Source organism: Nicotiana tomentosiformis, chromosome 12 (assembly GCF_000390325.3).
Source record: "Nicotiana tomentosiformis chromosome 12, ASM39032v3, whole genome shotgun sequence".
Classification (NCBI taxonomy): Eukaryota; Viridiplantae; Streptophyta; class Magnoliopsida; order Solanales; family Solanaceae; genus Nicotiana; species Nicotiana tomentosiformis.
In genome coordinates, this window is record NC_090823.1 from 44,963,843 (window position 1) to 44,978,670 (window position 14,828).

General features: G+C 39.3%; 1 protein-coding gene across 1 annotated transcript in view; it reads right to left on the reverse strand.

Moving 5' to 3' along the window:
* Positions 1-4,266: 4,266 nt before the first annotated feature.
* The window catches only part of LOC104103954 (probable 3-hydroxyisobutyryl-CoA hydrolase 3), a 74,251-nt gene continuing 63,689 nt past the window's right edge, over positions 4,267-14,828 (reverse strand). The window contains exons 10-15 of the mRNA XM_070192217.1: positions 5,607-5,749; positions 5,280-5,340; positions 5,105-5,203; positions 4,909-5,013; positions 4,790-4,831; positions 4,267-4,570 (exon numbers count right to left, since the gene is read on the reverse strand). Coding sequence (XP_070048318.1) covers positions 4,439-4,570; positions 4,790-4,831; positions 4,909-5,013; positions 5,105-5,203; positions 5,280-5,340; positions 5,607-5,749 — 582 coding nt within the window. The 3' untranslated portion in view covers positions 4,267-4,438. The remainder of the gene's footprint in view (positions 4,571-4,789; positions 4,832-4,908; positions 5,014-5,104; positions 5,204-5,279; positions 5,341-5,606; positions 5,750-14,828) is intronic.

Genomic DNA, 14,828 nt, shown 5'->3' on the forward strand with positions numbered 1-14,828 from the left:
CTGCAAAGGCTAGTAGGGGTAAGACAAGAAAGAATGTGCCAGCTGCAGTTGATCGACTCACAGAGTTCAGAAATAGAAAAGTGCTAAATTGGAAGATTCTTGCGAACACTGGTGAGAAGGGAATGGCTCAACTGGTTGAGAAACATGAGCTACAGGGGTGGAATCACATATTTGTCAAAGCTTTTCCCCCAGTATGTGTTCCTGCTGTGGTGGAGTTCTACACAAATTTTACTTTTGATGGGAAGTTAGTTAAGAGTAAAGTAGGGGGCTTCGACATGGAGTTTGATGCTGAGGAACTGGGGGCTGCTTCTGAATATCCCTTCTTTGGGATTTGACAATTATTTAAAGAAGAAGTGGCCAGCCATAGACAATGATGCTGACACAGGCATTGTGGTCATCAGAAAGTTCTCCCAAAAGTTTGAACTAGATGCTCCCCAGAAAGTGTACAAGACTGATATGATTCCCTTTCACAAGATACTGTTTTAGTTTGTCAACTCTTGTATTCTTTAGAGGTTTGAGAGAAGGCATGAAGCCACTCTGCTAGACATAGCTATGATGGAACTGCTTGACACTGGTCGACCTATCAATCTTCCTAGCCTGATAATTCAACACATGGCAAGAGCTGCAGATACTTCCAAACCAAAGCATGTTATGCCATATGGTTTCATGTTGATTGAGTTATTTGACAAGCTCAACATTGCCTTGCCTGAGCTTAAGTTTGGAAACCACAATGATGTTTTGTATGTTGTTACCCTCAAGCAGTGTGGCTATGAGGACAAGGCTAGATTACCCATAAGATCTGCCATTCTTCCTGGGAGCAGTAGGGTTGCAGAACTCAGCAAAAGGTTGGATTTGGCTGTTGAAGAGAATGCCAAGCTTCGTGAAGACAATAATGAGCTGAGAAAGGAAACAAAGCAACTCAGGGAAGAGCTTAGAAGAGACAGGAGACCCATGCTCAACAGATTGCTACCCTTGTGAAAGCTTTGACCCCCTCTGCTTCTCACCCTTAAACTCGTTCCTTCCCGGTGTCCTTAGTTCTTTTACTATTCTAGTGATGCCTTATCTTTTGTTCCTTTTGTCTTAGTCTGAGTAGTTGGAAGTATGCTTAGTTTATTTTGTTATACTGATAAAGACAAGGCCCTGGGCTTAGTCTGAGTAGTTGGAAGTATGCTTAGTTTATTTTGTTATACTGATAAAGACAAGGCCCTGGGCTTCTTTTGGCACTACTTAATGTCTCCTATTAATCTGCTTTACTGCTTTGTACTCTATTGGATCATCAACCTAGTTTATTTGCCTTTTCTTATGCTTGTGTTGTCGCCTGTTTGGCCATGAATCTTACATTATATGTGCTTAACGTATTACATGTGTTTGTGTTCTTTCGATGATGCCAAAAGGGGAAAGATAAGGTTGGAAGGTTGGTGTGTTGTGAACATACATGTATGTCAAAAGTACTTGTTGTGATCATCTGGCTCTTTGATGTGATTGCCTGCTTCTGTGTACAAAGTTTGTCATTATCAAAAAGGGGAATTTATTGAGTATTGAAGTTTTGATGATTAATAAAGTGTGACTACCTGCTCAAAGAACTAGGTCTTCAATGTAGCTGCTTAAAACAATGAAGAACCGGCTCCTTAGGTTAAAGGATCAGCTCCGCATGGTTGATATTTGTACGTATGAACAAGATAGTAACTTTATCTCAAAGTTACCCAGGTCCGAGTTTGGTGGAAGATGGCTGCTATAAGTTATAAGGGTTGTTGCTCAAGAAGATACAGATAAGTCAGTCAGAGATAAAAGTCCCAAAGCTTGTGGAATCCTTGGAACAGTAGGAGTCCTATCAAAGAGGAAACTGACTATGAATAGGACTCTTAGAAGATCTCAAGTCGTGTTTAAATCGGATTGCCTTTGGACTTTTGAACTACCCTTTCACACATCAACGGAAGTGTCATAAGTTATTTTTACTTGTGTTGAGTACTTGCTTTGTATTCTTCCGAGTCAGTCTAGTGAATGTATTTTAGGAAATTGAGTTGTAATCAAATATCATAAACAGTTAATGAGTTGGAGTGAATATTTTTATTTACAAGTTAGAGTAACTTGTGAATCAAATAGGAGTAGTAGGAGTACTGGAGAGTATTGAATTACAGTCTTGTAATTGATACATTTTGGCTCATTGTTCTAGTGGTGTTGGAGTTGAAAATCCTATGTGGTAGGTCATGGTTTTTGTACCTTTTAAACCGGGTGATTTTCCACGTAAAAATTACTGTATTTATTGTATTGCTTATTTACTTTACGCTTAAGGAACACGGTAAAGAACCAAGTTTTTTAGTAATTCATACGGATACTCAAACTTACAATTGAATATACAAGTTTTTTTTAAGTCGGTTATTGTTGAATCTCGTCGACACCTATTAATTTCTTTCATTTGCTGTTATTTCACCTAATGTAAGCTTCATATTCAAGTTCACTACTTGCATAAATCTTGTCTAATTTGTAAAAACAGATTAACTGATAAGTTTGCTGGGACATAAAGGGTTAAATATTTCTTTATTCTACAGTATGTTTTTCTTGTTGAGAATTGAATTTGAGTGGGCAACAATGAAAGGAATTTGGGTTCAGTAATAGATCATGTTAGCTAGCCTATTTCTTTCGCACTAGTAATATTTTATTCATAAACTCATGCCTCCGTTTCAATCTCAACCTAGGAAAAAACTATACACGCTAGTATGCTTTAGGCACGTTTTTAAATACCATGGTTATATATATGTTTGCATAACATAGCTATGATCCATAATTTAAAGGGCAAAGCACACGTTCACGCGGATTAACTAAAATTCTTAAAATAATAACAAATTATTTTTGATTGTGTATACATACGCATGACATGATTTGAGCATTTAATAAAAGCAAGGATGCGTGACTCGTTCAAAGATATTCTTCCATAATTCTTATAATCAAGCAATTAAAAGCATATGAAGGCAAAGATGCAAAAACTCATAAAATATAGAATATCTGGAATTATTTTAAGGCGAGTTTACGTTAGTTAAGAGATCATGCTAGAATCACGGAATTCAAGGAGTGTCTCTCACACATTCTCCCTGGTCAACAGAATTTCTTACCCGATCTTCTATGCGCACCATAAATTGGAGTCAAAACTTTTCTTGATTAGGAATTTAAATAAAATGTGACTTGGAACATCGAAAATAATCAATTCTAAGTGACGACTTCTTAAAGTAAATAATTTTTATTCTTTTTAAAATAATATCACTTTAATTGAAAAAATTATGACGCATGCATACATATATAGCGACAATATAATAGTAGTAGTTTTGTCAGTGCGGCTAACCGACTCATCCGAGGACATACAAATACGTTAGCTGGATCAATGCTACGGCTAGAGTAGCTGATAGGTTGAGAAGTAGATCGTTTCAAGTGTTGCTCCGGCCTTGGGATTTTGTCTCGGATCACGTAACTATTAAGCTGACTCAAGAGCCCGTTTGGATTGATTTAAAAAAATAGTTTTTCAGCGAAAATAGTTTTTAAGTCAAAAAATAATAATTTGGGATTGCCTAGCTTACTGTTTTTGACTTGTTTTAAGTAGTTTTTAACTTATTTTAAGCATTTTTAGTTTTGCCAAACTCTAAAAAAAAACTAAAAAAAAATTAAAATTGATTTGACCAGCTCAAAAGTCAATCCAAACACACGAAGCTTTTTGAGGTTTGAAATTAGTTGGACATGGCATGTGCTTGCTATTTCAATAATGTTGTAGGTGATTTGATGGAATGGTGACAACTTTGATACTCTTGTTGCGGGTGAACATTAATTATAGTAGGATTTTCGTAGTGAAAGGAGGTACGCAAACTAGGTAGGTTTAGTCACATTTAACGCGGTCATGTTGAATTGTGACGGAGGACAAAGGTCCTGTTTACCAAAGAACAGTTTACAGTTACAAGCTAAATTGTTACATTTTTATACAGTATAATAATATTCACTCTTCAGTTGTCCAAGTCAATATTTATTTAGGGGGAATCAGGTTTTCAGTATTATTATTTCCTTCAAATCTGTTGACTAACCTAACCGGAAAAAAGGCCTGGTAAAAGATTTGTACTCAATTTTCTTTAACTATGGTTTACCATCTAAAAAAGTGACAACAAAGAAGAATCTAACAAAAAAAGGAAATTCTTGAAAAGTAATACACAAGGACAATATCAACATCTAAAACGATATTATCTTAGAGAAGTGACTATAAGATTTAATAGTGTTCACAAAAACAAATCACTGTCAAATAAATTTTCATGACATAACTGCTTTCAAAGAGCAATTATATATAGTTTATGAGTTGCAGTAGATCGTAAAAGAACAAATAGAGATCGTACATTTTGATTTATTAAGCACTGTATATATGTGTAAAAGTTCTTTCATATAGTATATATACATATATATATAATCAAAGTTTGGACCTTTTCAACTCATGTGATCTATCTGGAATTTCCAAGTAGCCCCAGCGATCATCGTGGACCACTTCAAAAAACTGCATTACAGTCGCATCTTGTACTTGCTCCAACTTTGATGGTTCCCACTATATATATGTAGAAAAAAAAAACAGCACTTGACGTATATTTTTCAAAACAAAGTTATAAACTTTGATAATCCCTTTTTTTTAATCACATTAGCACGTTGTTGTAAAGTTAGATGAATATTGAAGATGCAGGACAAAAGGCGCAAATTTGTGCTTGGATTCGCTGAAAGTGCTGATTCGTTTTGCGTACTATACATATATATATATAATTAATCATACCTTAAACTTTTTGCCTTTGTCAAAAAAGAATGCTTTACCACCCTACAAGTTCAACCAAATCAGGAAGTGAAGATCAAACAAAGACGTAAAATTTATATGATGTGAAGATTGCAATATACCTCATAGAAATCGTTGTAATTGAATGATCTAAGTACGATGCGACTACTAATATTAAATTCGCGAGATAAACACTGTCGAAGTGATTGCTTCCGTCCTTCTCTAATCTGTAAAACAATAATGTGTTAATTGCCTATATTAACTTTTATAAAAGAACCAACATAACAGGTGAATTGAATAGTCGGCAGTTAATATTACAGATCGTAGAGAAATCTTAAGGCTTGTTGGTGAGGCAAACTTCATAGACTTGATTGCATTAGTGATCCACTTGTCATCCATTCTAGTTGCTTCTTTTTCCTACCAAAGAGAAGAGGTTAGAAGTAAATAAATATGTTTAGTTCACTCATAAATAATAAGGAGATGAATAACTTACAAGTGCAGATAGTATATCTTCAACTGTGTCCTTGCCAAAGCAATGATTGATAACTTCAAGTCTATTTTGGTGATTCACAATGTCATGCAAGGAACAAATTAAGATGAAATTAGATTAAGAAAGAAATAATTGGAAACTGCTTCTTGCAATACACGAAGTTACATTGCATCCCATTCCTTTGGAAAATGACACAGATTTTTTCTAATATTTGAAATCAGACATATCCATTTCTTCCTGAGCTAACCAGCAAATAAAAATGTGCTAAAGTCATACATAAAACTAGAAAATATATCAAGAGAAATAAATATTAGAAGAAAAGAGCATTACCTTTTCAAACTACTTCCTTCTTTCAACACTAGATTATGAACGAACTCTTTTATGATTCTTGAAACGTCCGACTCATGACCAAACTCTAATGATGTGTTTGATGAGAATGCTCGACATAATGCATCTTCCATTGACTCTATATCCTACAAAAGGTTCGGTCGTGCTTTTTAGAATATAGGAAACAAGTAAATAACATGAAAAGGACCAATTAACGTGAAGTAAGCTGATCCAAAGAGATGCTAAATGTTTTGCAGGAATGTTGGTGTACAAATACAATTTAATTATGTTTGATTGAATATATGCTCTATTTCATGATTCTCATGATACATATGTGTACTAAGGCTAATCTATGCAAAGATTTAATCCGTAAATACTAGTTAAGAGACTTATGTGTTTTGATGTGTGGCTATAATTTCATAGTTTCGTACATTATGTGCCTTGCATTTTACATGCTTTAATGATAAATTACACTTTATTTGCGCATAATAGAGTCTATTTTATGTGTAGGTGAATTGGAGATGAAAGTAGAGCAAAACGGATACTTAAACGTCGAAGGTGTGCTCGAGAACAGTAAAAAGGAAAGACCTGGTGAGGCCAGCCTAAGGCCAGGCTGGACCAGGCTTTAGCCTGGCGAGGCCAGCCAAATTCCAGGCGTTAGGCTGGCGATGCCAGGCCTGAGGCCAGGTCCAATCCGAGTTTTGAAGACTTAATTCATTCCGGATTTGACTAGGACTCGACCCACACGTTTAGGGTTTCTTTTACACATATAAATAGACCTAAAACACCACTTGGAAGGACGTTTTTTTTGGCAACTAGAGGCAAGAAGAGCTTGTGGAATCACTCCTTGGAGTTAGAATCATCATTTTTACATCTTTTCATCTTTACTCTCTATTTTAAATATGCAAAATATTTGGGATATTGTTATTATGAGTATGAGTAGCTAAATTCCTAATCTAGGGTTTTGATGGAACCTATTGAAGGATGATTTTCTTGTTATGTTAATATAGATTTGCTGTAGTATTTTCTCTATTTGTTCAACTATATTATTCTTATGGTTGATTGAAGGGCCTTCAATTAGCTATGCCTATTTAGTATGTATTACTCGGGAGAGAGTGCATATTTAGGTAGTTATTGAATAACATCACTCCTAAACATATATGAGGGATCAATACGGAGGTTTAAAGGTGGGTTTAGGGATAACAAAATCTTGGTGCGATCTGAGTGAGCTGTGCTTAATGCTAGCTAGCGTAATTCGGGAGAATATGTCTAGTAATTGTGGTAATTACTCGGGAGAGAGTTACGACAGTTAGAGTGCTCATGATCGGTAGAGAAGACTTAGGCAAATTTGTAGAAAATATAGCGAAAAAGATTCCGACAATAGGGGAAATCACAACCTTAGATCATTCCAATTCTTGTTTACAACCCGTTCGTAGTTAGTTGTTAATTATTACATTTTAATTACGTAATATTTAGTTAGTAAAACCCAATCTGTTACTTAAATCTTTCTGAAGATTGATTGTGTGAATTTGTGCGAGTCTAGCAGCTGTATTTGATAGGTTAATTCCTTGTGGGATTCGACTCCGGACTTATTAGTTGGAATATATTTGTGACGACCACTTAATCCTTTTTATAAAGCATAGCTGGGCGTGATCAAATTTTGGCGTCGTTGACGGGGAGTTAACGGTATTAATTACAGCTAAAAGAAGTGCTAGAATTCTTAGTGTAGTCAATTTTTCTATTTTAAACCAAATATATTAAAATTTTAATGTTTATAGTCTTTGGCGTTACAGATGCATGCCTAGGAATTCCTCAAGAACTGGTGAATTGTTTGAAGCGATATCAGATCCTGAAAAAGTTTTCAAGGCACTAAATTGTGCAAACAAGAGAAGCAAACAACAACGAAACTCGAGAGAACAAATCAAACCAAACATGGCGGAAGGAATAGAAAATCCAATAAACAATAGAAACAATAAGAATGAACCAAACATTCGGGGTGTGGTGCCTCTTGTACCAGAAACAACATTATATGATTGGGCACAATCCACCGCCGACAATCTGGCAACCGCAATTGCGGTCCCTCAGATACAAGAAGAATCATTCCAAATCAGAAATAACATGCTACATTTGTTGCAGAACAACGGACTATTCTCTGGGTCACACATTGAAGATCCTCAGCAGCACCCGAAGAATTTCATGTCAATATGTTTAACGCAAAGGCAACCCAACGTAACACCGGACGTAATAAAGCTTTTGTTGTTCCCATTCTCGCTGACAGGAGAAGCTCAGACTTGGCTTAATTCACTCCCCATAAATTCCATCACTACTTGGGAGGAATTAGTCAAGCAATTTTTGAACAAATTCTACCCACCAAATAAAACTGCCTAACAGATTGATGATATATTTAGCTATAGGCAGAGACCAACAGAATCACTACAAGAAACATGGGAGAGATTCAAGGGCATGTTGGTTAAGTGTCCACATCATGGTATCCCAGATCAGATGTTGGGGCAGATATTCTACATGGGACTGGCTGACAGCTTAAAGGCCAATGTTGATGCTTCAGCGGGTGGAATATTTCTGAGTAAAACATTCCTAGAATGCAAGATCCTACTTGATAAGATGGCACAAAACTCAGGATGGATGACTAGAGCTTCCACGATCACTCCGGTAGTTCACTCAGTGGCGTTGGATCCAAACAACTCCATAGCTGAGAATGTGGCCACCCTAATGACGCAAATGAGTATCCTCACCAAAAAGATTGACGAATCAGGCCAGAAGCAGCAGGTTCACATAGTTGACATAACTAATGGGGGCTTATGTACACCATGCATTAACCAACCATATATTTGCTCGTGGAGTGCGGAAGGTGACAACCAGCAATATCATGAAGATATGAATTATGTAGCCAACTATGGGGGACAGAGGCAAGGTGGTTTGAATTGGGGTCAACATAATCAACAATATAGACCAGCGCAGCAGCAGTACAATAACAATAACAATACTGGAGCTATGCGACCAATGGGTCAAGTTGCGCCTTACCAAAGGCAACAAGGCTACATCCAGCAAAATCAGCAGCTAACTTATTAACAACCTCAACAACAACAGATTATGAGACCAGAGGATGGGTTTACTAAACTTGAGGGAATGCTGCAACAATTGATTGGGTCCACGGGAAAAATGCAATAGAGGGTAGACTCGCATGAATCAGCAATAAAGGGTATTGAGATTCAATTAATACAGATTTCTATGGCCCTAAACAATCATCCCCAAGGGGCGTTACCTGCAGATACACAAGTCAATCCAAAAGAACAGGGCCCGAAATAGCTTATGGCAGTGAGTCTACGAAATGGTAGAGACCTAGATCTGGAGCAAGAAATGGCTCGCGAAAGCCGGCCTACTGAAACACTTGTGTCTGTTCCCATCGAGATAGATGACTCAACAGGGTTAACAGAGGTGATGGTACAACATGCGCCAGCCGAAACAAGCAAGGAAAAAGAAGTCGCGAAGAAAACTGAGTCAGAGCAAGAGAAGGTAGCAGAAACAGTGCCAGAGCAGCTTCAAAATCAAAGCACATTAAAGAAGCGGCCTCCAGCACCCTTCCCACAAAGATTGGCCAAATATCAAAAAGATGAGCAATATAAGAAATTCTTGGAGATGTTGAAGCAAATTCAGGTAAATATTTCATTGATTGATGCCTTAAAGGAAATGCCTGGCTATGCAAAAAAGATGAAGGACTTGATGTCTCGTAAGTTCGACTTTCAAGACTTGGCCATGGTTACACTGACTCAGACATATAGTGTTGTTGTGACAAGACCCATAGCTAAGAAGTTATCTGATCCAGGGAGTTTCACAATCCCATGCACAATAGGCAATTATGCATTTGCTAAGGCACTTTGTGATTTGGGGGCAAGCATAAACTTGATGCCCTTGACTATCTACAAAAGTTTAGGCATTGGAAGAGCTATACCCATATCTATGTTGTTACAGCTGGCCGACCGGATAGTGAAGAGGCCCTCTGGTGTCATTGATGATGTATTAGTACAGGTGGGGAAGTTTGTTTTCCCAGCAGATTTTGTCATTTTAGATTGCCGGGTTGACGAGGAGATTCCCATAATTTTGGGAAGGCCATTCTTGGCCACTGGGAGAGCCCTAATTGATTGTGAAATGGGAGAGCTAAAGATGAGATTGAACGATGAAGAGATAACGTTTAATGTGCAAAAATCTATGCGGCGACCTAGTGAGTTTGCTAACTGCTCTCTGATAGAAGTTGTGGATGTGATTTTGGAGGAGGAAGATGAGACTCAGAATGCAAAAGACCCTCTAGTAGCATGTCTTATGAACTTAGAAGAAATGAATGGTGAAAACTTGACAGAGTGGGTTTTGGCCCTTGAAGGGCGAGGGTACTGGAAAAGAGAGCTCGAATTTGAGCCCTTACACTTGGAAGAAAGAAAAACACCTCCAGCTAAGCCGTCAATTGAAGAGCCACCATAGTTGGAACTAAAACCGTTACCTTTTCACCTCAGGTACGCTTTCTTGGGACCTAAATCCACTTTACCTATTATTATCTCATCCAGTTTGTTAGATGTGCAAGAAGAACAACTTTTGCAGGTGTTAATGGAATGCAAGACTGCAATTGGCTGGACCATTGCAGATATTAAGGGGATCAGCCCGACATTTTGTATGCATAAGATTCTATTGAAAGATGGGCACAAACCTTCGAGAGAACATCAAAGAAGGCTGAACCCCAACATGAAAGAAGTGGTAAGATGCGGGAATCATCTTCCCAATCTCTGACAGTAATTGGGTTAGTCCAGTACAGTGTGTGCCAAAGAAGGGCGGAATGACTGTAGTGCCCAATGAGAATAATGAGTTGATCTCAACTCGTACAGTAACGGGTTGGCGAATTTGTATGGATTATAGAAAACTGAGCACAGCCACCCGGAAAGACCATTTTCCTTTACCATTCATTGATCAAATGTTGGATAGACTGGAAGGGAGGTCTCACTTCTGTTTTTTGGATGGGTATTCGGGGTACAATCAGATTTCCATAGCCTCTGAGGATAGAGAGAAGACATCATTCACTTGCCCGTATGGCATCTTTGCCTTTCGGAGAATGTCGTTTGGCCTATGCAATGCACCGGCCACCTTTCAGAGGTGTATGTTAGCCATTTTTACTGACATGGTTGAAGATATTATGGAAGTCTTTATGGACGATTTCTCTGTGGTAGGGGATTCGTTTGAAGACTGTCTGCACAATTTAAGAAGAGTGTTAAAAAGGTGTGTGGAGACAAATTTAGTGTTGAACTGGGAGAAGTGCTATTTTATGGTACAAGAAGGTATAGTGCTGGGGCATTGAGTGTCCAATAAGGGTATTGAAGTTGACCATGCTAAGGTTGAGGTGATTGAGAAGTTGCCACCGCCCACTTCAGTTAAGGCAGTAAGAAGTTTCCTTGGGCACGCCGGGTTCTATAGGCGATTTATAAAGGATTTCTCAAAAATTGCTAACCCCTTATGTAAACTCCTTGAAAAGGATCATTCTTTTGTGTTTTCTGATGACTGCAGGAGCTGAAAAGGAGACTGGTGACTGCACCAATCATCGTTGCACCCAACTGGGAGCAACCATTTGAGCTCATATGTAATGCAAGTGACTATGCTATAGGAGCAGTCATGGGGCAGTGGAAGGACAAATTGGTGCACCCAATTTACTATGCAAGTAGAACGCTGAGCGGTGCACAACTCAATTATACCGTGACTGAGAAAGAGATGTTGGCTGTGGTGTTTGCATTCGACAAATTCAGGTCTTATTTGATTGGTTCAAAAGTGATTATTTATACTGACCATGCAGCACTTAGGTACCTGATAGCAAAGAAGGAGTTAAAGCCACGCTTGATCCGTTGGGTTCTTTTGCTACAAGAATTTGATTTGGAGATCCGCGATAGAAAAAGGGCAGAGAACCAAGTGGTAGACCACCTTTCAAGGTTGGAGGGAGCTGAAAAGAAAGTCGAGGTAGAAGATATAACTAAGACATTCCCAGATGAATAATTTCGAACAGTGATATTGGAGGAAGCGCCATGGTATGCAGACATTGCAAACTACCTGGAAAGCGGTAGTATCCCCTATGATCTTTCCTCTGTTCAAAAGAAAAAGTTCTTTCGTGACTGTCACATGTATTATTGGGATGAGCCTTATCTATTCAGAATTTGTGTTGATAACATGATCCGGAGATGTATTCCCGAGATAGATCAATCTTCTGTTTTGCAGGCTTGTCATGCATCTCCATATGGTGGCCACTTCGGAGGAGAAAGGACCGCCGCGAAAGTGCTGGAATCAGGCTTCTACTGGCCGACAATGTTCAAGGATGCACACTTATGGGTGAAAGGTTGTGACGAATGCCAACGAACTGGGAATATTTCCCGTCTACATGAGATGCCTATGAACCAAATTCAAGAGGTAGAAGTGTTTGACGTGTGGGGAATCGATTTCATGGGGCCTTTCGTCAGCTCATATAGCAACAAATACATACTCGTAGCTGTGGACTACATGTCGAAATGGGTGGAGGCTGCAGCGCTCCCAACAAATGATGCTAAGGGAGTAATTGGCTTTTTGAGAAAGAATATATTCACCCGATTTGGCACTCCAAGGGTGATAATCAATGACGGAGGCACTCACTTCTGTAATCGAGCCTTCGCAAAGCTGTTAGAAAAGTATGGAGTACGTTACAAAGTTGCCACCCCATATCATTCTCAAACGAGTGGGCAAGTAGAAGTGTCGAACAGAGAGATAAAGAGTGTTTTGACCAAGACTGTGAATGCTACAAGAACGGATTAGGCAAGAAAGTTAGATGATGCACTCTGAGCCTATCGTACAGCTTTCAAAACTCCGATTGGTATGACGCCATATAAATTGGTATTTGGGAAGGCATATCACCTACTAGTGGAGTTGGAGCATAGAGCTTTATGGGCAGTGCGACAGTTGAATCTTGATATAGAAGCTGCGGGCACAAGTAGAGTCACAGAGCTGCACGAGCTTGATGAATTTCGTTACCACGCTTTTGAGAGCACAAGATTATACAAGGAGAGAATGAAAAAAATGCATGATAAAAATATTCTTGAGCGGAGTTTTAAACCTGGAGATAAGGTATTGCTATACAACTCGAGGTTGAGGTTATTCCCGGATAAGTTAAAGTCACGATGGTCGGGACCATTTAGTGTGGTGGAGATTCACCCCACCGGAGCCATAGAGATTGCTACATCAACTGACTCTCGCACGTTAGAGTCAATGGGCACATGTTAAAACATTATTTGGGCATGGAAGATGTGATGGTAGTGTTGGTGACTCATTTGCTCGAGCCACCAAGGTTAAGCGAGCCTTAAGTGCAATTATCTGCATCGTGCCACGACGTTAAATCAGGCGCTCGTTGGGAGGCAACCCAATTCATAGTTGATTTTTAGTGTAGTTAGAATTTTTCCTTGTTTTGGTTTTGTTTTTAGGTACTAACAAGTTTGCAGGCGAGTTGGGCAAGTCGAACAGGATTTCAGCATCACCTGACGGACAACAGGTGCTGGGGTTGGCGATGCCTGGCTAACGCCAGGGTCTGCCTGGCCTTAGGCTGGTGACGCCTGGCTAACGCCAGGTACTGGGCCAGGCGACGCCAGGTAAGTTATTTTGGCCCAGCTCACATTATTTTAGTCAAACCTCCTCACATTACACCCCTTAAACACTGAACACAATACACACAACCCTAACCTCACTTAAACCAAAAACATATCAAGCTTTAGAAAAGAAATTCAAAAACACACACATCTTCTCATCAATGTTGCTCTCAACTAAACACACTGCATGAATTGCCCTCACCCACAAACACTCAACAACACATTGCCATAGTGGTATCACCCATCCCCATTGAAGTCAAGTTTAGTCTTGCTATTCTTTCACACTAATCAGAAATTCTCAGGCAGCTTCTTCCACTCAAAAGCTTCAAAGATATGATTTCACTTCTTCCCTTTGCAATTTCGACAGAGGTACATGTATAATATTACACACAAAAATTGGTGGATGTTCTTCATTGTGTTATTGAGTTTGTGTGCCCCAACCCCATAAAACCCCATAGGAATGGTGCTGCGATTATGAAAATATGTGGTAGTACGGAACCCCCAAGCCAATTTGGGAGGATGAGGCAACCCCTCATGTCCATAAGAAATACCATGGCACTAATGCACGTTAAGTGTTTGATATAATGCCTCAATGGCATTCCTTGTCCCCATTAGAGCCCGAGTCTCCGGGATTAATAGACTAGTGTTATGAAGTCATACACCATGATAAAATCTTAAGTGTGGGGTGGCTCGCGGGTAGCCCATGTATTGTTCTTTGATTATAATATTAAGGAAAGACGAGGTGAAGTTTGAGTAACCTCGGGAAGTCGGGAAAAATTATGTGTGTAATGTGTAATGCAGTTTTATCTGACCACTGCTTATTTGTGTAGGAACAACGATGCCTCCCAGAAAAGATATCGGAAAAGCCAAGGCTACTTCCACTGCGCCGGCTAAAGTAAAGGCAACCTCAGCACCTCCCCCAAAGAAGAGAAAAGGGGGGGAGCTACCTCCAATCTAAGTGGAGTACAAGCTGTGGCAGCTATAGCAGCTATGCGTCAACAACCACAAGGCCAAAGGGAGTTTGGCATCAAAAGCATACCACCGCACACTAAGGATTGGTACAGGCATTGTAGGCCTAAACATGTACACTCGGAAGTAGCTATCAATGAACGCAGCTTGAAAGCGAAGTATCAGGCAATTTGGAGGGGCATTCAGGATATGGGGTTGAGCTATGTATTCAAGAACACAGGGAACATTAATCTCAACCTAGTCCGAGAATTTTATGTAGGGTTTGATCCGCAGAGTACTGAACAGCTAGTGCCGATTCGTGGACGATTAATAGATTTCTCACCCACGGCCATGTGTAACTTTTTAGGTGCTCCGGATGTTCCTGTGGATCCATTAGACCACTTCATTCGCCGGCCTACATATAATGAGTTGAGACACATGCTTTGTGGTGCTGATTCTACGGCAGCATGGGTCCGGGATAAGATAACTAATCGGCACAAGAGGTTTCCCAAAAAGAAGATGAGGGCGGAGGCTGAAGTGTGGCTTAAACTGATAAATGCACGGCTCCTACCGTGCAATCATGACACACTCATTAGCCGTGAGAGGACTTGTGTACTCTACT